The following is a 23,544-nucleotide window of genomic DNA, read 5'->3' as shown; positions in this document are numbered from 1 at the left end:
ATCCTAAAATTTGTATGGAACCAGAAAAGACCCCGCATAGCCAGAGGAATGTTGAAAAAGAAAAGCAAAGCCAGCGGCATCACAATTCCGGACTTCCAGCTCTATTACAAAGCTGTCATCATCAAGACAGCATGGTACTGGCATAAAAACAGACACATAGATCAATGGACCCTCAACTCTATGGTCAACTCATCTTTGACAAAGCAGGAAAGAATGTCCAATGGAACAAAGACAGTCTCTTCAACAAATGGTGTTGGGAAAATTGGATAGCCACATGCAGAAGAATGAAACTGGACCTTTTCCTTACACCACACACAAAAATAGACTCCAAATGGTTGAAAGACCTAAATGTGAGACAGGAGTCCATCAAAATCCTAAAGGAGAACACAGGCAGCAACTTCTTTGACCTCAGCCGAAGCAACTTCTTCCTAGAAACATCGCCAAAGGCAAGGGAAGCAAGGGCAAAAATGAACTATTGGGACTTCATCAAGATAAGAAGCTTTTGCAAAACAAAGGAAACAGTCAACAAAACCAAAAGACAACCGACAGAATGGGAGAAGATATTTGCAAATGACATATCAGATAAAGGGCTAGTATCCAAAATCTATAAAGAACCCACAAACTCAACGCCCAAAGAACAAAGAATCCAATCAAGAAATGGGCAGAAGACATGAACAGACATTTTTCCAAAGAAGACATCCAAATGGCCAACAGACACATGAAAAAGTGCTCAATATCGCTCGGCATCAGGGAAATCCAAATCAAAACCTCAATGAGATACCACCTCACACCAGTCAGAATGGCTAAAATTAACAAGTCAGGAAACAACAGATGTTGGCGGGGATGCGGAGAAAGGGGAACCCTCCTACACTGTTGGTGGGAATGCAAGCTGGTGCAGCCACTCTGGAAAACTGTATGGAGGTTCCTCAAAAAGTTGAAAATAGAGCTACCATATGATCCAGCAATTGCACTACTGGATATTTACCCCAAAGATACAAAAGTAGGGATCCGAAGGGGTACGTGCACCCCGATGTTTATAGCAGCAATGTCCACAATAGCCAAACTGTGGAAAGAACCAAGATGTCCATCGACAGATGAATGGATAAAGAAGAGGTGGTATATATATACAATGGAATATTATGCAGCCATCAAAAGGAATGAGATCTTGCCATTTGCAACGACGTGGATGGAACTGGAGGGTATTATGTTGAGTGAAATAAGTCAAACAGAGAAAGACATGTATCATATTACCTCACTGATATGAGGAATTCTTAATTGTAGGAAACAAACTGAGGGTTGCTGAAGTGGGGGGTGGGGTGGGAGGGATGGGGTGACTGGGTGATAGACACTGGGGAGGGTATGCACTCTGGTAAGCGCGGTGAATTGTGCAAGACTGTTGAATCTCAGATCTGTACCTCTGAAACAAATAATGCAATATATGTTAAGAAAAAAAAGAAGAAGAAGAAGAAGGTAGCAGGGAGGGGAAGAATGAAGCGGGGGAAATCGGAGGGGTAGACGAACCATGAGAGACGATGGACTCTGAAAAACAAATAGGGTTCTAGAGGGGAGGGGGGTGGGAGGATGGGTTAGCCTGGTGGTGGGTATTGAGGAGGGCACAGTCTGCATGGAGCACTGTGTGTTATGCACAAACAATGAATCATGGAACACTTCATCTAAAACTAATGATGTAATGTATGCGGATTAACATAAGAATAATAAATAAATAAATAAATAAACAAATAGAAAATATCTGTCCCATCCTGAAAAAATAGATTAACAGACAACGATGAAGGAAGACATGACAACTGCAGAGCCTAGGAGGCTGGGATGTCATGGATAAACTCTACAGAGCCACAATTTCTTTTGAGGCAAGCCATATGTTTTTTTTGTTTGTTTGTTTGTTTGTTTTTTAACATATAATGTATTATTTGCTTCAGAGGTACAGATCTATGATTCAACAGTCTTACACACTTCACAGCGCTCACCATAGCACATACCCTCCCCAGTGTGTATCACCCAGCCACCCCATCCCTCCCACCCCCCACCACTCCAGCAACCCTCAGTTTGTTTCCTGAGATTAAGAATTCCTCATATCGGTGAGGTCATATGATACATGTCTTTCTCTGATTGACTTATTTCGCTTAGCATAATACCTTCCAGTTCCATCCATGTCGTTGCAAATGGCAAGATCTCATTCCTTTTGATAAGCCATATGTTTTTGCAAGAGACATTCATTGCCTGCTTCAGGAGTTAATGTATAAAAACTAAGTGGAAGTTTTTGTGTACTGCTATGGCAGAAGGAGGAAAGTTCTTATTGAAAGTGATTCTCACAAGTGGGGAGGAAGAAATGGATGTCAGGCATGGATGTGGAGCTGTTATCATGACTTCTTTCTCCCAGAGGTGACAGCAAGTCCCAATCAGTACTTTTGGTCACATTCCTCTAGACCATGGGACTGAAACCCATGCATAGCAAATGCTACAGAATTACCAACTACTAAAAGTTAGCTCATGACAGTCAATATGTGTATTGACCAATATGTGTGTGTGTGTACATATATAGCCATAGATTGGTTTGTAGATACAGAGAAATTTTCCAAAAACATAAGAAACTGTTAATAATGGTAACCTTGAAAGGAGACAATGGAAGATCAGGGTGGGGAAAAGGAAAAGGGAAAAATCTTTTACTTTGTACTCTTCTATAGAGATTGAATGTTTTACTATAAGAACGTATAATTTTGGGACACCTGGGTGGCTCAGTCAGTTAGGTGTTTGCCTTTGGCTCAGGTCATGGTCCCAGTGTCCTGAGATGGAGTCCTGCTTCGGGCTTCTTGCTCAGCGGGGAGCCTGCTTCTCCCTCTGTATGCAGCTCCCGCTGCTTGTGCTTCCCCTCTCTCTGTCAAATAAATAAAAATCTTACCAAAAAAAAAAAAAAAAGACTGATACTTAAGACAGTCTGATACTTAATGAAACAACCCAGATTCTAATAACAGATGGGTGGATAAACACATTGTGGTAAATTTTTAAAATGTAATTCTATTCATTAATAGAAAATATATCAAATTATAGATTCATAGAACAACTGGATGATTCTCAAAAATATTTTGCTAAGTCAAAGAATATGCACACAAAAGACCATATATGGTTTCATTCCATTTATATGAAATATAGTTAGGAAAGCACATTGTGATTACCAAAGGCTGGGTATGCAAGAAAGTAACTGTCAGCAAAGGGATAAAAACAAAATTTTGGAAGTGATGAAATGTTCTATATATCAACTTTGGTGGCAGTTATATGGATATACACATTTGTCAGAACACATTGAATTGTACTTAAAGTGGACACATTTTATTGCATGTAAATTACACAGTAATAAAGTAACATTTTAAAAAACCTGTATTATTATTACCAAATAAAAGTAAGTTAAGGATAAAAGAAGTTAAATCACATGCTCAAAGGGCATATATCAAACTTTAAAAGCAAAATTCAAATTCATTTGTACCCATTATCTATTATATAGTACACTTGACCCAGAGGGATTTGTTATTTGTGAAGAAAACGATGTATCCATTAATAGAATAAAAAATTAAAATTATATGATCATCTCAATAGACACATAAAAAGCATTTTACAATACTCACCATCCTATCATAAAAACTCTCAACATATTGGGTGTAGAAAGAGCATACATGAATATAATAAAGGCTATATATGAAAAGCCCACAGCTAATATCATACTCAATGGTGAAAATTTGAAAGTTTTCCTCTATGGTCAGAAATAAGACAAGGGGTGACCACTATCACCACTCTCATTCGACATAATACTGGAAGTCCAAGCTAGAACAATTAGGCAAGAAAAAAGCATCCAGTATTAGAAAGAAAGAAGTAAAAGTGTCTCTGTAGATGATATGATCTTATACATAGAAAACCCTAAAAACACTATCAAACAACTGTTAGAATAAGTGAATTCAGTAAGTTTATGCAGAATACAAAATCAAAATGCAAAAATAAGTTGCATTTTTATATACTAACAATGAACTATTTGAGGAAGAAATAAAGAAAAAAATCTCATCTAAAATAACACCAAGAAAAATAAAATAGGAATAAATTTAACCAAAACATTAAAGATCTGTACACCAAAAACAAGTCTTTGATGAAAGAAACTGAAGAAGACATAAATAAAAATGTATCAAGTGTTTATGGATTCAAAGAGAGTTAAAATTGTTAAAATGTCCATACACCCCAAAGCCGTCTGTGGATTCAATGCAATTCCAATAAAAAAAAATCCAATGACATTTTCACAGAAACAAAGTAAATAGTCCTAAAATTCATATGGAACCACAAAAGACCTCAAATAGCAAAGCAAACATGAGAAAGGACAAAGTCGGAAGCATCACACTTCCTGATTTCAAATTATTTTACAAAGCTATAGTAATGAAAACAGTATGGTACTGGCACAAAATGAAACAAAACAAAATGAAAAAAAAAAAAAAAAAACCAGACACATAGACCAATGAAACAGAATTGTGAGCCTAGAAATAAACCCATGCATATGGGACGCCTGGGTGGCTCAGTCGGTTAAGCGTCTGCCTTCGGCTCAGGTCATGATCCCAGGGTCCTGGGATCGAGTCCCGCATCGGGCTCCTTGCTTGGAAGAGAGCTTGCTTCTCCCTCTACCTGCTCTGCGTGCCGCTACCCCTGCTTGTGCTCTCTCTCTCTGACAAAAAATAAATAAATAAAATCTTAAAAAAAAACCCAAAAAACCCATGCATATAAGGTCAACTAATATTTGACAAGGGGGTCAAAAATACTCAATATGAAAAGGATAGTCTCTTCAGTGAGACTGGGTGAAACTGGATAACCACATGCAGAACAATTAAATTGGACCTCTATCTTACACCACACACACACACAAATTAACTTGAAATGAATTAAGGACTTAAGTATAAGACCTGCCATAGGAAAAAAGTTACTTGGCATTGGTCTTGGCAATGGTTCTTTGTATATGACACCAAAGCACAAACAACAAAAGGAAAATTAGACTACATCAAATTTAAAAGCTTCTACAAAGCAAAAGAAACAATCAACAAAATGAAAAGGCAACCTGTGGATTGGGAGAAAATATTTGCAAACAATATATCTAAGAAGAGGTTAACGTCCAAAATGTATAAAGAACTTATGCAACTCAATACAAAAAACAAAGAACCAATTAAGAAGTGGGCAAAGGACCTGAATAAATTGTTCCCAAGAAGACATGCAAATAGCCAACAGGTAATGAAAAAGTGCTCCACATCGCCAAACATCAGAGAAATGCAAATGAAAGCCTAGTGAGATATAACTTCACAGCTATTAGAATGGCTATTATCCAAAAGACAAGAGATAACAAGTGCTGGAGAGGATGTGGAGAAAAAGGAACCCATGTACATTTGCTGATGGGAATGTAAATCGGTACAGTCAATATGGAAACAGTAGGGAACTTCCTCAAAAAATCAAAAATAGAACTCTCATGTGATCCAGTAAGCCCCTCTTTCTGGGGATATATGCAGAGGAAATGAAATCATGATCTTGAAGAGATTATCTGCACCCTCACATGCATTACAGCATTAATCACAATAGTCAAGACGTGGAAACAAGTGTCCATTTGCAGATGAAGGAATAAAGATGATGTACAATGGAGGATTATCCTACCATTAAAAAATGGAAATTGCCATTTGTGTCAACATGGATGAGCCTTGAGGGTATTAGGCTAAGTGAAATAAGTCAGAGAGACTAAAACTGTATGATCTAACTTTTATGTGGAATCTAAAAATGTCAGACTCACAGAAACAGAGTACAATGTTGGTTGGCAGGGCTGGAGATGTGAGAAATGGGGAGATGTTGGTCAAAGGCAACAAGCCTTCAGTTATAAGATGAATAAGTTCTGGGGAATCTAATGTACAACAAGGTGACTACAATTAACAATACTGTACTGTATACTGGAAAGTGCTAAAAGAGTAGATCTTCAATGTTTTCACCACTACCACCACTACACACGCACAAAAAATCGTGCTTATGTGACATGAAAGATGTGTTAACTAATAGTCTTTTGATAATCATTTCACAACATATATATGTATCAAATCATCAAATTGTACACCTAAGCTTACACAATGTTATATGTCAATTATATCTCAATAAAGCTGGAAAAAAAACACTAAACAGTAAATTTCCAAAATTAAAATCATAAAGAATATGTTCTCTGACAACAGAAGTAAATTACAAATAAATAACAATGAAGTATCTTTTAAAGTTCCAAATATATGGTAATTAAACATGGTCTTCTACATAGCCCGTTGGTTAAGGAAGAAGGCACTGGGAAAATAAGAAAATTTTGCAAACTGAATGTAAAAAATACCAAATTTAGTTGTTTTCAGCTAAAGCAGTGTTTAAATAAAATATATAAACATTTATATGAGAAAAGAAGTAAAACTCAATAATCCAAACTTTCACTTAAAAATCTAGAAAAGAAGATAAAAGATAATGCCAAGTAATTCTCAATTTTTAAAATCCAAGTGACACAGAAAGTATTCTTTCTTTTCCTAGACCTGAGTGTGTAGATTCAGGCTTGCAGGTCAGAAGGAAGAAGTCAGTCCCTATAGTTCAGAGGCCACAGACAGGATCCACAAACTCAGAGTTAGAGGGGAAAAAAAAGGATCACTTTATTCCTTTCTTCCCATTTCATACTGATCATTATAAAAGTATATTCACAAGAAACAGGAACCACTCTCATGACCCATGGTTTTTGGTTTTATTTAGTAGCTCAGAGAAGTATAGAAGGATGTGTCTCATAAAGACTCCTAGTTCCAAAAAATAGAGTAATAAGAATATAATAAATCCAAGGAACTGAGCTGAGAGCATCTTTATCCTGTTTATCTTTATAAACAATAAGAACACAGGAATGTTCCATGCCATATCAAGTGGGAATTTTCACTTAGAACAATGTTCCTCAAATTTAATGTGCTTACAAATCACCTATGATGTGATTAAAACACAGATTTGGATATAATGGATCTAGGTGCAGAATGTGGTGCTAAATTTCTAACAAATCCCAAGATGATGCTGTTGCTGCTGGTCTGTGGACCAATGTTGAGGGACAAGAGCTTAGATTAATAAGTGAAGCTCATTTTTTCCCAGACCTGAGATTTTTAGCTGAGATATTTGAGGCATATTCATAGAGAATATCAAAATACATCATCAGAATGCAAAGCTATTTGAGCCAAAGATTTAGTTATGATTTATTGAAAACTGGAGGCAGTCCCGTCTTAGTGACCATATTTCTTCTGAGGACATTCTCCAAGGCTTGCTTTACATCTTTGTTCCGCAGACTGTATATCAGTGGATTAAGCACCGGACTTACAAAGGTGTAGAAGACAGCTATGATTTTGGATTCCTCGACAGTCTTATCTGTTGGTGGTCTTACATACATGCAGAAGAGTGTCCCATAAAATAGGGTCACAGCCATCATGTGGGAACCACAGGTGGAGAATGCCTTGTGCCTTCCCTCTGCTGATTTGATCCGGAGGATGGCAGCAATAATGAAGGCATAGGACACCAGGATGATGCTGAGGGAGTTGGACAGGTTGAAGCCAGCTGATATGAGCATGGCATGCTCTTTGACATGAGTATCAGAGCAAGAAAGCTTAATCAGTGGCGGGTCAGCACAGTAGAAGTGGTTGATGACATTGGATCTACAGAAGCTCAAGCGGAAGGTCAGGATGGCCTGCAAAAGCCCATCTGAGAAGCCATAGACATAAGGAAATGTGGCTAAGCCAATGCAGACATGCCTGGACATTTTCATACTATAGCGCAGAGGGTTACATATGGCCACATAGCGGTCATAGGCCATTGCTGCCAGCATGTAAATCTCAGTGAGGAGAAGCGCAATGAAAATGTAACACTGTGTAAAGCAGCCAGCAAAGGAGATGGTCTTCTTCTCTGATAAGAAATTAGTCAACATCTGCAGGGTGGCATTTGAGGTGTAGCACAAGTCTATAAAGGCCAAATTAGTGAGGAAGAAATACATGGGTGTGTGCAGGTGAGAGTCCAGCCTGATCAATAGTATCATGCCCAGGTTGCTGAAGAGGGTGGCGAGGTACACACCCAGAAACAGCACAAAGAGGAGAGGTTGGAGCTCAGGACGATCTGTAAGCCCCAGAAGAATGAATTCTCTTATTGCACTGTCATTTGTGATAGACATTTTCTGAGAGTCTGGACCTGCACTGGAAACAACAGAAATAAAGCAGACAGGAAGGTATCTCTCAAATCATATTACTGACTATTGAAATGATTTTTCTCTGTACCTCCATGTGTCATTCAAAATGAATACTACCCTAAACAGATTCTTTACTTCTCCTAATCATTATTTCATTTGTCTTTGTATTGAATTGCTATTATATTTCTCTATATAGACACCTACAGTTACACCTATAGATAACTATATTTATAACTATAACTATCCATATATATATACAACTGAGCTACATACCCTCTTGCTCTCTGTAATATTTTTTGCCTCTCAAACTCTACTTATCCCATAAGGCTCGGTATGTTTTATGCTTCCAGCACACCCTACATACTTCTCATTCATTTTGTAGCACATTACATAACCATAATGTGTCTACTTTCCACTCCTCATATATTCCTTCCACAGGGGCAGAGACAAAGTCTAGCTCATTATTGCACTGTGACTTCTTTTTTTTTTTTAAGATTTTATTTATTTATTTATTTACAGAGAGTTGGGGGGCAAGCAGGGGAGGCGGGGCAGAGGGAGATAAAGAGTCTCAAGCAGATTCCTCAGATTCCGCTCTGAGCTCAGGGCCGGATGGTGGGCTTAATCCCACAACACTGAGACCATGACATGAGCCGAAATCAAGAGTCAGATGCTCCACCGACTGAGCCACCCAGACGCCCTGCGCACTCTGACTTCTAAGTAGCTTTTATGAACTGAATTTTAAAAAGAAAAGAAAAGGGCGCCTGGGTGGCTCAGTTGGTTAAGCAACTGCCTTCGGCTCAGGTCATGATCCTGGAGTCCCTGGATCGAGTCCCGCATCGGGCTCCCTGCTCGGCAGGGGGTCTGCTTCTCCCTCTGACCCTCCTCCCTCTCATGTGCTCTCTCTCATTCTCTCTCTCTCTCAAATAAATAAAAATCTTAAAAAGAAAAGAAAAAAAAAACAGGGTAAGCATGAAAAATTAATTACTTACAAGTGTTTACTTCTCTCTGTATCCCCACAGAGCTTGACATGACGTCATGTCTTTAAGAGAATTAAGAGCTTTGTGAATTTTAGTGTACAAAGAAATTTTCTGGAAAACTTCATAATCAAGAAAAGTCAGAGAAAGTTTGTTTAAGAACCTCTTACGTGGGATATGGGGATCTTCATATGTAACAATTGTCCAGGATTATAAAGCAGATGTTCCCAGAGTCACAATTTTAAAAGGCACAGTCACAGTGGTCTTATAAACTTATGGCAAATAAATGAACAAAGAATCATCAAATCGTATTAATTCTCACCCAGTATTTTGCAAACAGTCTACAGCGATGACAATGTGTCGATAAAGAAACCAGTTTTGCATAGTTAGTATTTAAGTTGTTAATCACAACTTTATCTGTCTAGAGGTATGACAATCCCCATGGCTTTTTTAGCTCTCCTTTACATCATTACTAGTGTTGAACTTCCTCTTCCTTCCTCTCAAATGCCTTTTTTTGCCCTTTTTCTCATATTCAATTTTTTAAAACTGGCCCGATTCTTATCTCATTTCAAAATGAGGCACTGAAACCTAGTTTAGTCTAAGTTTTAAAGAGCCAATGACAATGTCTTTTTGCACTTTATCTCTTTTATCCAGAAGGGTAAGTACTTAACATTTGTTGAATACACTAGTAACAGTTACTGATAATGAGCAATGACCCTTAGCCATGAGTTTTCATTTCCTTATTTGTAAATGGGAATGATAACTTCTGCCTGCCTCTAAAGTCATCATGGACATCAAACTAGATGTTCATAAAATAAGCGTTTATTGATACTCAACATATCATGTGATTAGGCCCTGCGGATGCCAAAATGAACAGAACCTTCAAAAATCCATGCCCTTCTAGCATTCGCATCTGTTGGAAAGAGACACAGAGTAGTGAAAGTAAATAAATGGTGAGTCGAATGGCAGTGTTATAGAGAAAAATTAAGAAAATGGAGTTTTGTGGAGAGGGTGTTCAACTTTTAAATAGTAACATCACTGAAATACTCATGAAAATGTGACTGTTTTTAGCAACAAACTGAAGGAGGATGAGCACAAGCAGTAAGCTTATTTTAAGAAGGGTGTTCTAAGGAAAATAAAGAACAGAGGCAAAGGTACCATATGTGATCTTTCTTTGGAACTGCTAGGGATGTGTGTGTGTGTACAAGTTTCATGCAGAGGAGTGAAAAAGTCCCAGCTTAGATGTTCCCTAAAATGTAAATGATTAACTTCTTTGAAAGCCTGATTCATCTCCACTTATGAGTTTCCTACCAAGAATAGCAATGACCTTCACTGCAGAACAGGAGTCAGTGGAGAGTTGCAGCTACTCTTCCAGAAGTGTCTAGCAGGAAATTACCCTTCAAACAGCATATTTCTTTAAATGACATCAACAGGATGGCTTAGGAGGTAATTTCATATTCGTTTGCACCCAGGAAACCCTAGAAAGAGTGGAGATAGTGTTCCCAGAAAAATGGGAAAAAAAAGATCAGGATGTGCAAATTTCAGATTTATAAAAGGCATGACAGGAAATTGGACTTGAGAGGTTCATTTGCAGAAAAACTCATTTATTGCATGTCACTAAATGACTGCCTATGGAATCTGAAATGGTCTTGACCCATGAACTCAGTGACTTATGTGGGATCCAGAAACATCCACTTGAAAGTGGAGCAGAAGTCCTGATAAGTTAAGACAGGCACAAAAAAGACAATGAATAACATGTTTGCTGAAAAAGAACATCACAGATGACCCAGCTGCCTGTGTCAAGCCAGAGTGAAAGGTGAACATCTTCTGAACAATGAGTTGTGGGTTTAGTAGTTTACAACCGAGAAAAGTCCCTAACTAATGAGGAAAGAACAAGCAAAAGAGTTGCAAAAGGACAGTACAAAGCTGCAAGTGGTAAAGCGTGGAACTAGGATTAGCTAATAAACAGGGTCCAGTACAAAATAAGAATGTTAGTTATCTATGTTCAAAACTTATCAAGGATTTCAAGATGGTGATATCAGGGCATGAAACCTAGCTTAACATGCTTCTGAAATCAGGGTAAGGTCAACTGCACAATGTTCTTGCCCATGAAACCAGGTGTTCCTGGAACACAGAGACTAAAAGAGCTGATGATGGGGATATAGAAGGAGGAGAGCATCCCCGTGAAAAGAAGAAGTAAAAAGAAGAAAAAGGATAAAAGGAAAAAAAAAAAAACTCAGGCAAGGATTCAGCCCTGGTGAAAATGTGCTAAAGGGCAACACAGCTCAATTCATCTAGCTGTCTAGACAATTTTGTAGCCCATTCTTTTACAAGAGAATGAGAAAAGACTTTGTTTCTGAAAAAAGGGAGAAAAGTTAAGGAAGAACCCTTAGCAAGAATTCAGTGAAAGAACGGGCTTTAGGCTTCTTCCTTTTTTTTTTTTAAATGCAAATCTCTTTAAAAAATCTAATGAAACCACTGAAACTATGGATCCACAAAGAGGATAAATGCACACACTCAAAATCTTGCCAAAAAGTAAATAAATAGATAGACAGATGGTAGATAGATAGAGATAGAGATAGATAGATGATAGATAGATAGATGATGATGATAGATGATGATAGATAGATAGATAGATAGATAATAGATAGATAGATGATAGATGATAGATGATAGAGAGATAGATGATAGATAAATGGTAGATAGATGATGATAGATAGATAGATGATAGATAGATAAATAGATGATAGATTATAAATGATAGATAGATGATAGATATAGAAAGATAGATGATAGATAGATGATGATAGATAGATGATAGATGAAAGATAGATGATAGATGAAAAGGTTCTGATCCTATAGCTTAATTAGGGACACCAATGAGCTAAGTCAAATTCCATATGAAGGTGGGAGCAGCAAAGCAGACAACACGGCTGGTGCATGGACTTCAAATATATTGTCCACTTCATCAGCATCACCAACCACCTGATGGCAACTACTGAAACTCTTCCAACTCTGGGGGAAGTAACAACCTATTTAAACCTCTCTTTTCAAAACCGGTTTGTGTTAGTGCCCATTTACTTTGTCTATTCTTGAAATGCCTATAATTTATTTCTGCTTTTATATCTGAAAAATTGTTCCGTATTAGAGAATATGAAGATGGCCATACTTCTCCCACACAATGGCACTGAGGCAACTGAGTTCATCCTCCTGGGACTGACCAGCCAACGGGAGCTGCAGCCCATCCTTTTTGTGGTGTTTCTCCTGATTTACCTCATCACCCTGACAGAGAACTTTGGATTGATTGCATTAATCAGACTCACTCCCCGGCTGCAAACACCCATGTACTTTTTCCTCACCCACTTAGCATGCGTGGATATTTTTTATTCTACTAATCTATCTCCTCAGATGCTTGTTAATTTCCTCTCTGAGAAGAAAACCATTTCCTACATGGGGTGTCTGGCCCAGTGTTTTGTTTTTGTGACTCTGCTCCTTACTGAGTATTACATGCCCAGTGCCATGGCCTATAACAGGTACATGGCTATCTGCCATCCCCTGCACTATAATAGCAGAATGTCCAGGCCACTTTGCACCTGCCTTGTCATTTTTCCCTACCTCTGGGGTGCTATGGTGGGCACAGTGCAGGTAATATTGACCTCTCCCTTGTCCTTTTGCAGACCCAACATCATCAACCATTTCTACTGTGCTGACCCACCCCTCCTCATGTTGACATGTTCTGACACTTACATAAAGGAGACTGCCCTGTTTGTGTCTGCAGGGATTAACCTCACTGGTTCCCTACTCATCATCCTCATCTCCTATGTTTTCATTTTCATCACAATTATGAGGATCCGTTCCAGCGAAGGGCAGTGCAAAGCCTTTTCCACCTGTGGCTCTCACCTGACCACTGTCACTATGTTCTGTGGGTCCCTATTCTGCATGTATCTGAGACCAATAAATGAGCAGTCTGTTGAACAAGGAAAAATTGTGGCCGTGGTTTGTATCTTTGTGAATGCAATGTTGAATCCATTTATCTATAGCCTGAGGAACAAAGATGTGAAACAGGCTTTGAGAGCAGTGTTTATGAGAAACCTTGGTACAATGGAGAAAAAGTCCATTTTGACAGTCTCCCAGTGAAAAAAAAATCTCAAAAACAATTGAAAAGCAACCCATACTGGTTGTATCTGAATGCAATTCTCTGGAGTAACAGTAAAATTTTTTATGTATGCATAGCTTAGGACCAAGTGATAATCCTAATGGAAACAATAAATGGGACTATTGTAAGGAAATAATGGCTGTTGGGAAACACATCACCAGAAGTCTTCTGTTACAGTTAAGCTAGGCCTGTGTTCAGTCTCACTCAAGAACTCACTTCCACTTGACTAGTAGGCAGAGAAGTTCTTTCTTTCAGTTCATAGGTCAACAATATTGACCATCACTGAGCTATTCTTACCAGCAAAGTGAGGTATGAAATATGGTATGAATATGAAAATGACTTACATCCATATAATATATTACATAGTTTCCTTTAATGAAAGCTGATTATCTTCTCAAAAAAGGCTCAAAGTTCTAATTTCAGATGTTTGTTCTCAACACACTTTTGATGCATTGTTATGTCGACTAAGCCTGAATTGAAAACCATCTGTGTTTTATTAATTTCACAAATAACCAAGTTTTTTACATTTTAATTACCCAAAAGATTTGTTTCATTAGTTTCCCCTAATCAAAACAGATACCTATGTGAGTGGGAGATAACCATTCTGGATATAAAATTTTCATTGTCTACATATGAAGTTTTTATGATTTTGTTCCTACAATATTGACAATTATTTGCTCTATAATTCTACATATTACCTTTCAGTTCTTGTCTACCCACAAACTATTTTAAAATAACAGCTGCTCTAGGGGTGCCTGGTGGCTCAGTCAGTTAAGTGTCTGACTCTTCATTTCAACTCAGGTCATGCTCATGAGATCGAGTCCTGCATTGGGTTCCATGCTCAGCATGGAGTCTGCTTAAGATTCTCTCTCTCCGTCTGCCCCCCAACCCCACTCCCACTCTTTCTCAAATAAATAAATTAATCAAACCCAATTAACATTGTGTGTGTGTGTGCATGTGTGTGTGCTAGAGACACAAGAAAGGTAATGATGAATAAAGTACTCAAATATGTTGAGCATTCGCTATGCTCTACAGGCACTGTGTTATTTTTCCTGCAATATTTTATTTAAATCCTATGAGATACGCAGTATTATAATCCTCATTTGCACCTGAGAAATTGGAGGTACAAAAGATCTGTGACTCTCCCAGAATTACAGAATTACCTAATGGAATCTAATTTATACCCAGCTAATGCAACTCTCATTCTCTTAGCATTTGAGATCATTTAGAATAACCCCCTCGATAACAAATGTACGCACTAATAAACAGAATAATTGCCATTGTAATTATCAGGGCTTCATTAATATGCTAGAATACATTTAGTTACATAAAGAAAAAAATCTATATATCTCCTAGAGAAAAAATATAGTTGTAATTGCTGAAAATTGTCTTTCTTAGAATTTGCATTCACTAATTTGCATTATTAGCAAAATACCACTTGTTTTACATCTGGTGCTATGAATTACATGCTACCATCTCCCTCTACCCTGGAAAATATACCTTCACCATAACCCACTCTCTGAGATTTTGCAGTCAGTCCAGAGATTCTTAACAAAGGTTTTCAATTCCTAGGAGTTTGTGAAAACAATAGTGAGATGTCCTGATAATTTCTGGCATTTAAAAACATCTTCAAATCATATTATTTACTACTGCTTATATTTCTCTTAGTGACTTACAAGTCTTATAACAAGAAAAATGGACAGAGAACTTATTTAACATACCTTCTTAGCTTCTCAGTGCTCTTGGAGCTTTGGGTATATGGGTAGTTGGAGAAAGGTACAGGGTTGTGGATTTTTCTTCAGGTCAATAAGTTACTTGGGCAGAACCCTTTATATCTTTTCCTGACCTTTCTTGACTGCTTGACTTCTATTTAGTCCTTTTGCTTGTTTCTGTCCAGTGCTTAAATTCACCAAAAACAAAACAAAACAAAACACACACATCAAACCTCTTCTCAGAGAAGGCATTCATCAATTCTCCCAGGTGAAACAGTAGGCAGAGTTAGAATGGATTTAAGGCATCACCCATTACAGAGATAAGACAAGTGAAACCCTTTACACCTTCCCTGTCAAAAGATAATTACTTTGCCTTCTTTCTTACTTTTCCTTGAAAATAAGAATCCCATTTGTTATATCAGAGTAAAATACATTTTAAAATATAGAATACGTCACTGCAGTGCAGCTGTAATATTGTTTGCAATTATTTCCAATTGTAGAGTCTCTGGATCAGACTCTGGAGTAAGCATTCTGAATTATTTTAAATAGGACATATGTCTTGTTCTTTAGTGTCTGGGGACTGCATCCCTCATGTCATCTCATTTTAATCTACTTGTTTTCCCCCCGAAGCTAAGGAAATTGTAAGTCCTCTTCACATTTCTCTCCTTTGCCCTAGGGACACCTGGGCCCAGTGGAAAATGAGTTTCCAGGTCCATATTTCTAGTCCTCACTAAACATCCCTCTTCTGTCTCACCCGATAGCTGGTGGTCTGATTCCCTTAAGAGCATTGAAAGAATCCACAAAATAGCAGGTTAGCTCTATCTCCACCTTCCAGAAGGACTTTGTGTACATATAAGAAATTATGCTACCTGGATCATGGTGGAGGGGCTGACTGGAAGAAATGCACAGAGGCAGGAAATCTCAAAGAGCTTCAGAATAAGAAGAGAACTCATTTTTAATCCTAGCTTGAGTGTCATTCAAGGAGGTACCAGATGATGCTCTATCTCCCTGCCGCCAAGATGGAAACCATCAGAAATTAGGCTGCAATATGATTTCCATGGAGTACTGAGAATTCACACCAGATACTGGAATGTGAACTTGGTGCCATAAAAGATAAGCCACTGACAGCTTGCAGTGAATTTTTAATGAAGAACCATGGGACTCTAAAGCCCAGGAAGCAGGCAACAAGCATTAATGATCAATTAATAGAGACCATACTAACTTGTAAAGATGTGACCTCCCCTTTAAGAGGAGCTTATATATTAATATGATACCCAGCTGGTCATCTCCGGGGTCATAACTAGAAGAGAGAAGGGCTAAACAATAATAGCAACTAATATTAACTGAGCGTGTACTATTTGCTAAGTGTCCTAAACACATGCATTTTCAGATTGCTATTAAGCACCTTCATCATAGATAAGTAAACTGGGGCCTTGAGAAGTTACTTGTCCAAATAGTTAATACTCACCAGAACTGGGACTTGAACATGGTTTTTTCTTACTCCAGAATGAGCATTGCTGACCATTTTGTGCTACCACAGTCCAAAAGTAGCGAAGAGTTTGTTCAAAAATATCCCTCTGTGTTTAAATACAAATAACACATAAACCACAATAATGACTAATGATGTCTTCTGGACAAGACTGATTAATCGGGAGGAATGTCTATGGTACTTGTGATGGCTAATTTTACATGTCAACTTGTCTGAGCTAAGGGATGCCCAAATAGATAATAAAACATTATTTCTGGATGTGTCTCAGGAAGACATTAGCATGTGAATCAGTAAAGTAAGGAAGATTGCCCTCAACAGTGTGGATGGGCATCATTCACTCCTTTGAGGCCTATCTAGATCTACATATCCATCTCCTACTGGGTCTGCTTCTCCGGGGAATTCTGACTAATATGGAAATCTTGGTGGTGTTGGTTGCTAAGAAAAGAGTGCATCTAAATATCAGTAGAGATGTTAGGGGTGGAAAGGTGGAACAGCTAGATGTCTAACTTAGTAAACTATATCACCCCTTAATTGAGAATTTCTATTTAATATCAGATGCTTAGCATTTCAAAAAGGTCTCAGTGGAGGTGGTGTTTTTCCTCTGGGGACATTATGGAAATTGATGGTTGCCACAGTGAAGGGGCTACACTATAGAATCTAGTGGGTAAGGGGCAAGGATGCTAAAAACCTGCAGAGTGCAGTACAATCCCTAACAACAAAGAACTCTTCATGTCCCACAGTATGCAAGTATATTTCAAGTATAAAATAAAAAATGAATGAATGAATGAATGAATACTAAAGTATTATAAGTTATTTTCTTTTTATTTCTCCTCTTTAAATTATGTGTGTAGGTAAGTTATCTATGAATGCCATTTCAGGAACATAGAGGGACAATATAAACTATTTGCTGTAAAAATATGTCATTTGTTTCTGAAAGAATACATATCCACCATCCCAGGGGGTAGTTACATACCACTCACTAGCCACCAAGAGTTTCATCCAAATAGATTTTACATAATCTGTCAAAACCAAGAAGAGAATTCTCTTGTTAAGCTTTGGAGGCTCATTTCATTTTAACTAACGATTTATTTGGGCAGCATAAGATGCAGCTACATTATAACACACCATACATAAAAACGCTACTTTTACTACTACTATACTATTAATTAAAAAAAAAATAGAAAATTTAGTAAATTAGTAAAATGTAAAATTAACCTAATAACCTCATATAAACAAAAAATCTCCAATTAGAAAATGTATGTGGAAGAGAAGATCCCCATTTTTGATTACCAAACATAAAAGATCTAAGCGCAAACCAAGTAAGAAATGTTCAAAACTTCTGTGAAGAAAAAGAGTAACACAGAGATACAGAAGTAGACTTGAACATGTATGAAGACATACACACTATTTCGTAGCAAGACTTGATGGCATAAATGTGGCAATTCTCCCTAAGTTAATTTATAAATTTAATGTAGTCCCAATAATAATATCCTCAGATTTGTTTCCCAAATAAGTTGACTATAAAGTTTATGTAAAAATTAAAAACAATATTCTATTATAGCCATGGAAACCCTGGAAAAAAACAAAAGAGAACAAATGGAGATGGGGGCTAGATTATACCAGTGTATAAGGGAACTTATAATTGAAAAAATTATTGATGAATGGATTGTATAGAATGGTGAAAGAACAAGGGAGTAGAATAGAAAAATACACATATAGAAAATATGAAATGGGGCGCCTGGGTGGCTCAGTTGGTTAAGCGACTGCCTTCGGCTCAGGTCATGATCCTGGAGTCCCTGGATCGAGTCCCGCATCGGGCTCTCTGCTCAGCTGGGAGCCTGCTTCTCCCTCTGACCCTCCCCCCTCTCATGTGCTCTCTCTCTCTCATTCTGTCTCAAATAATTAAATAAAATCTTTAAAAAAAAAAAAATATGAAATGAAATGAAAAATTCAATTCAAAACAGTTGAGAAAAGATAATTGACAGTTGGATATGCCCAAGGTTATTTATTGCTGCATTTTTTTAAGATTTTATTTATTTATTTGAGAGAGAGAGAGAAAGCATGCGTGCTCGGGAGAGAGAGCACAAGCGGGGGGGAGAGGCAGAGGGAGAGGAAGAAGCAGACTCCCCACTGAGCAGGGATCCCCACATGGGGCTCGATCCCAGGGCCCTAAGATCATGACCTGAGCTGAAGGCAGAAACATAACTGACTGAGCCACCCAGGCACCACTGCATTTTTTTCTTCAAATTGTAAAAGATCAGAACCAACTCAAATGTCTATCAACAGGATACTTGATAAATAGACAATGGTACCTCCAACACAATAGATTATTATGCAGTTGGGGAAAAGTTTGACTTGACAATAAATATTATAAATCAGTGGATATGTCAATGTTATTAGGAACTAACTTTTCATCATAAAATAAGATTTAAGAATACAGGTAAAAAAAGTTGGGTGAGAAAAATAAGATCCACCATCTGCCTACAAGAGCTCACTTCAGGGTTAAGGGTTGAAAAGTGAAAGAATGGGCTGAAAAGTGAAAGAATGGGGAAACATATTGCAAAAAGGATTTTTTAATTTGCTTTTTTTATTTTTTATTTTATTCTTGAATCTCTTAGGATAAAAATTCTCCTCAAGTCAAATAGCATTTCCAAATTAAGCAGCTTTTGAATCTTATAATTGCTCATTTCCCTTTTTCTTCATGAATGGGAAGCTAAAACGACTCATATGTCATCTCTCATATCCATTTTATGTACCACCCTTATGCCAGATTCTCTCAGATTAAAGTCTAGTTTAAAGAAGGCTAATCCAGGGACGCCTGGGTGGCTCAGTTGTTAAGCATCTGCCTTCGGCTCAGGTCATGATCCCAGGGTCCTGGGATCGAGTCCTCCATTGGGCTCCCTGCTCAGCGGGAAGTCGGCTTCTCCCTCTGCCTGCTGCTCCCCCAGCTTGTGCTCTCTCTCTCTCTCTCTGACAAATAAATAAATAAAATCTTTAAATAAATAAATAAAGATGGCTAATCCATATAACATGGAAGGTATCACCCTTTGTGAAAGGACTTTCAGGCATCAACAAACAGACTTTTCTAAATTGCCATCAAAATCACCACCTGGTAGGGAGCTTTTAGAGGCCAGAAAAACAGTGCATGCAGCTCTTCTTGACTCCATCACCACTACTCACTGGAGTGGTGGAAAAGAATTCCCTTGTGTTTCCCTCTTTTATCATTAAGCTTCAAGGATGAGAGAGTGAATTCCTTAGGGGTGATAGTTCATCAGTTCTTCCAGTCTCCTGTGAGTGCAGAAATCATGTCATCTCTATTCCTCTGGGGATAATGCACGACTCTGAAACTTGATAAACCTCCTGCACACAGGAGCAAAGGTGGGTGAGCAAGGAGCTCAGACACAGCTACCTGAGTGAGTTACCATCTTCGGATTCTTCTCAGAAACGTGTTCATTATAACCCATCAGGCAAAGAGGAGACAATCACCCTCTCACCAACAGGTAGAAAACAAGTCAGGGCACAGGTCAGCATTGGGACAGATTGAGAAAGAGATGACCTATTAGGGGTGGAGCATGACCCTGCCCCCAGCTCCTTTGAGCATGGCTTTGCTTGGCTTCAGGTCCGTGCCATTTCAAAATTTCAAAAGGAGACATGGACTATGGGTTTGGCTTTTAAGTACCTCATAATAAGTACAAACTCAGAAAATGCTAGACTTGGAAAGTTACATAGAGTTTGAATTTTTTGCCCTATTCATTTCACAGATAAGGAAGCTGCATCTAATGCAGCAATTCATCAAGCTCAAACAACTACTTAATGGAAAAAAAACAGGACCACAACCAGGATTCCAGATTTTTACTCCAGAATTCTTTTCATATAAACATGCAAAAGCAGTTGATGCATAGAAATCTAAAATATATTTGTCCTGTATTGCTTCCATAAGACAATACTTTTGCTGGTCTTTTTTTTTATATTAGAGTTTATTAACTATGGAATATACTTATTTATTCACTAGTCTACTATTTCTTCAAGAGTCAGGTCGGTTGAAGTTTAGCTGCATGAGACAAAAAATCTATATATAAAGGTTTTCTTCTATCTTAACTCTGATTTTGAATTTGATAGCCTTATCTCTACTCACTTTATCATTTAACTGAAGTGCTGTGGAATTAAAATCACACCTTCACTAAAGGTTAAAGTAGTCCATGATACATCACATGTATGGAATAAGCATGGGAACTTTTTTTCCTGGGATTGTGAGCACACAATCATGTACTGAATTAAATCTTACACAATTACACTTGCACTGACACAATTGCCAAATGCATTAAGCATTTAGCACATGACAGTCACTGAATTTAGCACCAAATGATTGATTGATAATTGATGATAGATAGATGATAGACGATGGATAGATAGATGATGATAGATAGATAGATGATAGATAGATAGATGACAGAGTATACATATGTACTCTACCCAACTTTTTTGCAGAAAGTTATTGAGATAGGCATTAATCTCATCCATAAGTGAAAAGCTGAGGTTCTAAAAAGATAAGTAGTGTGAGAGAAATCAAAAGTAGTAAGTGGCAAAGCCTGGATTTGTCTGTCCACTATAAGCGAGAACAAGCAGGGTGCTTTATGATTGGTGAAACCCCTTTCTCATATACTTTCTCTTTTAACTGGAACCTTGAATTTATAAGGGAGGAAAGAATGACTTTCTGATCCCATTTTCCAATTCACTGAAATGAATTAGTGGGCACATGCCCAGCTGCGGATCAGCCCTGAGCCCTGTGCTGTGTTCTGACCAGGAGTCTCTCACCCCTGAAACTACTGCAGCCTGACATCCAAAAAGTCTGACTTCTCCCTCAAATTTAATAGAGAGTGCTACTTATTTCTAAAGTACTGCATGTTCTGGCTTGATTTGGTTTGGTTTGGTGTGGTTTTGCCCACTTCCTTGTTACAACTCATCAATGGACCAAATATTCATCCAACCACAAAGAAAACAGCTAAAACAAGCTGTTGTCTGAACACAGAGTTGGATAATGCTTTCTCTATCCCCTCTGAGCAAAGGATCCTGAATCTTAAACTCTGAACTGAGCTATGCAACAACCTGTTGGCTAAGCAATAGAATTGTCCAAAGACACAGCTGTGTTTTCATCCTGATTATGCCCCATGCCAAATCCCTGGTGCTTCTAAATATTAAGGAAATGAAAGGACTAATTCTGTGTCCATGCATGATAGGCAAGACAGGAAAACAAAACACAGGTGCAAGAATAAAGAGATTCATTAAACCCCATATACACAGAAGACAATAAAGTGAAGTGAACCCTAGAGTCAGAAGACCCAGCTCCACTACTTACTGGCTCCTGACTTTGTTGAAATTACTTAATATCTAGCCTTATTTTTTTCAGGTATAAGACAGAGATAATGGTGGTACCTATTTCACGGAGTTGTCAGGATGAAATTATGTAATGTGTAGAAGCACTCAAAGTTCTGGCAAATAGTTAACACTCAGTAACTCCTGACTTTTTAAAAATTATTATTACCCACTGCTTTTCCAATATTGCTCACCTTCTGCTCCAAGTATTTTATTTTGTGTGTGTGTGTGTGTGTGTGTGTTATACTTTGAGATTCGAGGGTTTTCAAGTTTTCTTTTTGTGCCTACCTATAAAGAGAATTAATGTTTATTCATTATCTGTGTCCATATTTGCTTTGTTTTAGAAAGAAGGAAGGGATGCTCAAAACTGTCCTTTACTAATTAATAAGGCCAGTAATTGCACAGATCACGTCAAACACTTGGTTGCATGTGATAAATTGCCCCAGAGCACCAAGGTCTATGGAGAAGCAGAATTTGCCATCCCCAAGATGCTAACATCTTCTATTTTGACTGGGCACCTGGAGAAGACACATACCCATCACTTTCATTAAAGTCATTTGAGTTACCCTATGGTTAATAGAATCTGCCTTCTGGGAAGATTTTTAAAAATCATTTCAAACAATAAACCAAATCCAGGCACACATAAAATTGAAAAGATGGATAAAGAAAACCACTCAGTGGTGACGGAGTTCATCTTTATGGGCATCACTCAAGACCCTCAGCTGCAGATCATCTTCTTTGTAGTCTTCCTCTTGGTCTTCCTGGTCAACATAGTAGGGAACATTGGTATGATTATCCTGATCATAACAGACACTCACCTTCACACACCCATGTACTTTTTCCTCTGCAACCTCTCTTTTGTTGACCTGGGCTACTCCTCAGCCATTGCCCCCAGGATGTTGGCTGACTTCTTAACAGAGCACAAAGTCATCTTCTTCTCTAGCTGTGCCACCCAGTTTGCTTTCTTCGTAGGTTTTGTGGATGCAGAGTGCTATGTCCTGGCTGCCATGGCCTATGACCGTTTCGTGGCCATCTGCCGACCCCTCCACTATAGCACTCTCATGTCCAAGCGAGTCTGCTTGGCTCTCATGCTGGTCTCTTACCTGGCCGGCCTGGTGAGTTTAGTGGCCCACACTTCCCTCACCTTCAGTTTGAGTTACTGTGGTTCCAATATTATCAACCACTTCTTCTGTGAAATCCCACCTCTCTTGGCCCTCTCTTGCTCAGACACCTACATCAGCGAGATCTTGCTGTTTAGTCTGTGTGGCTTCATTGAATTCAGCACCATCCTCATCATCTTCATCTCCTATGCTTTCATCCTCATCACAATCATCAGAATGCACTCCGCTGAAGGCCGCCTTAAGGCTTTCTCCACCTGTGGGTCTCACCTTACTGGTGTCACCCTTTTTTATGGCACAGTCATGTTTATGTACCTGAGGCCAACATCCAGCTACTCCCTGGGCCAAGACAAGTGGGCCTCTGTGTTCTACACTGTTATCATTCCCATGCTGAATCCCTTGATCTACAGTTTACGGAACAAGGATGTGAAAGCTGCTTTCAAAAAACTAATTGGAAAAAAATGTCAAGAGTAA

The 23,544-nt window shown here is 38.2% G+C and overlaps 3 protein-coding genes across 3 annotated transcripts; 2 read left to right on the top strand and 1 right to left on the bottom strand.

Moving 5' to 3' along the window:
* Nucleotides 1-7,264: 7,264 nt before the first annotated feature.
* On the bottom strand, nucleotides 7,265-8,233 carry LOC123857974 (olfactory receptor 5M11). Its single transcript, XM_045895258.1, has one exon. The coding sequence runs from the start codon at nucleotides 8,231-8,233 to the stop codon at nucleotides 7,265-7,267; it is 969 nt and encodes a 322-aa protein (XP_045751214.1).
* A 4,142-nt stretch (nucleotides 8,234-12,375) lies between these two features.
* On the top strand, nucleotides 12,376-13,359 carry LOC123856400 (olfactory receptor 5M11-like). The gene has a single exon (XM_045892603.1). The coding sequence runs from the start codon at nucleotides 12,376-12,378 to the stop codon at nucleotides 13,357-13,359; it is 984 nt and encodes a 327-aa protein (XP_045748559.1).
* A 9,249-nt stretch (nucleotides 13,360-22,608) lies between these two features.
* On the top strand, nucleotides 22,609-23,544 carry LOC123856398 (olfactory receptor 5AR1). Its single transcript, XM_045892601.1, has one exon. It carries the CDS (start codon nucleotides 22,609-22,611, stop codon nucleotides 23,542-23,544), a length of 936 nt encoding a protein of 311 aa, XP_045748557.1.

This window comes from Mirounga angustirostris, unplaced genomic scaffold, assembly GCF_029215605.1.
Source record: "Mirounga angustirostris isolate CCGP_5_RB_7025 unplaced genomic scaffold, mMirAng1.0.hap1 SCAF_13, whole genome shotgun sequence".
Lineage (NCBI taxonomy): Eukaryota > Metazoa > Chordata > Mammalia > Carnivora > Phocidae > Mirounga > Mirounga angustirostris.
Note: the sequence above shows the minus strand (reverse complement) of the source record. Positions and strands in the feature narration are given on the sequence as shown.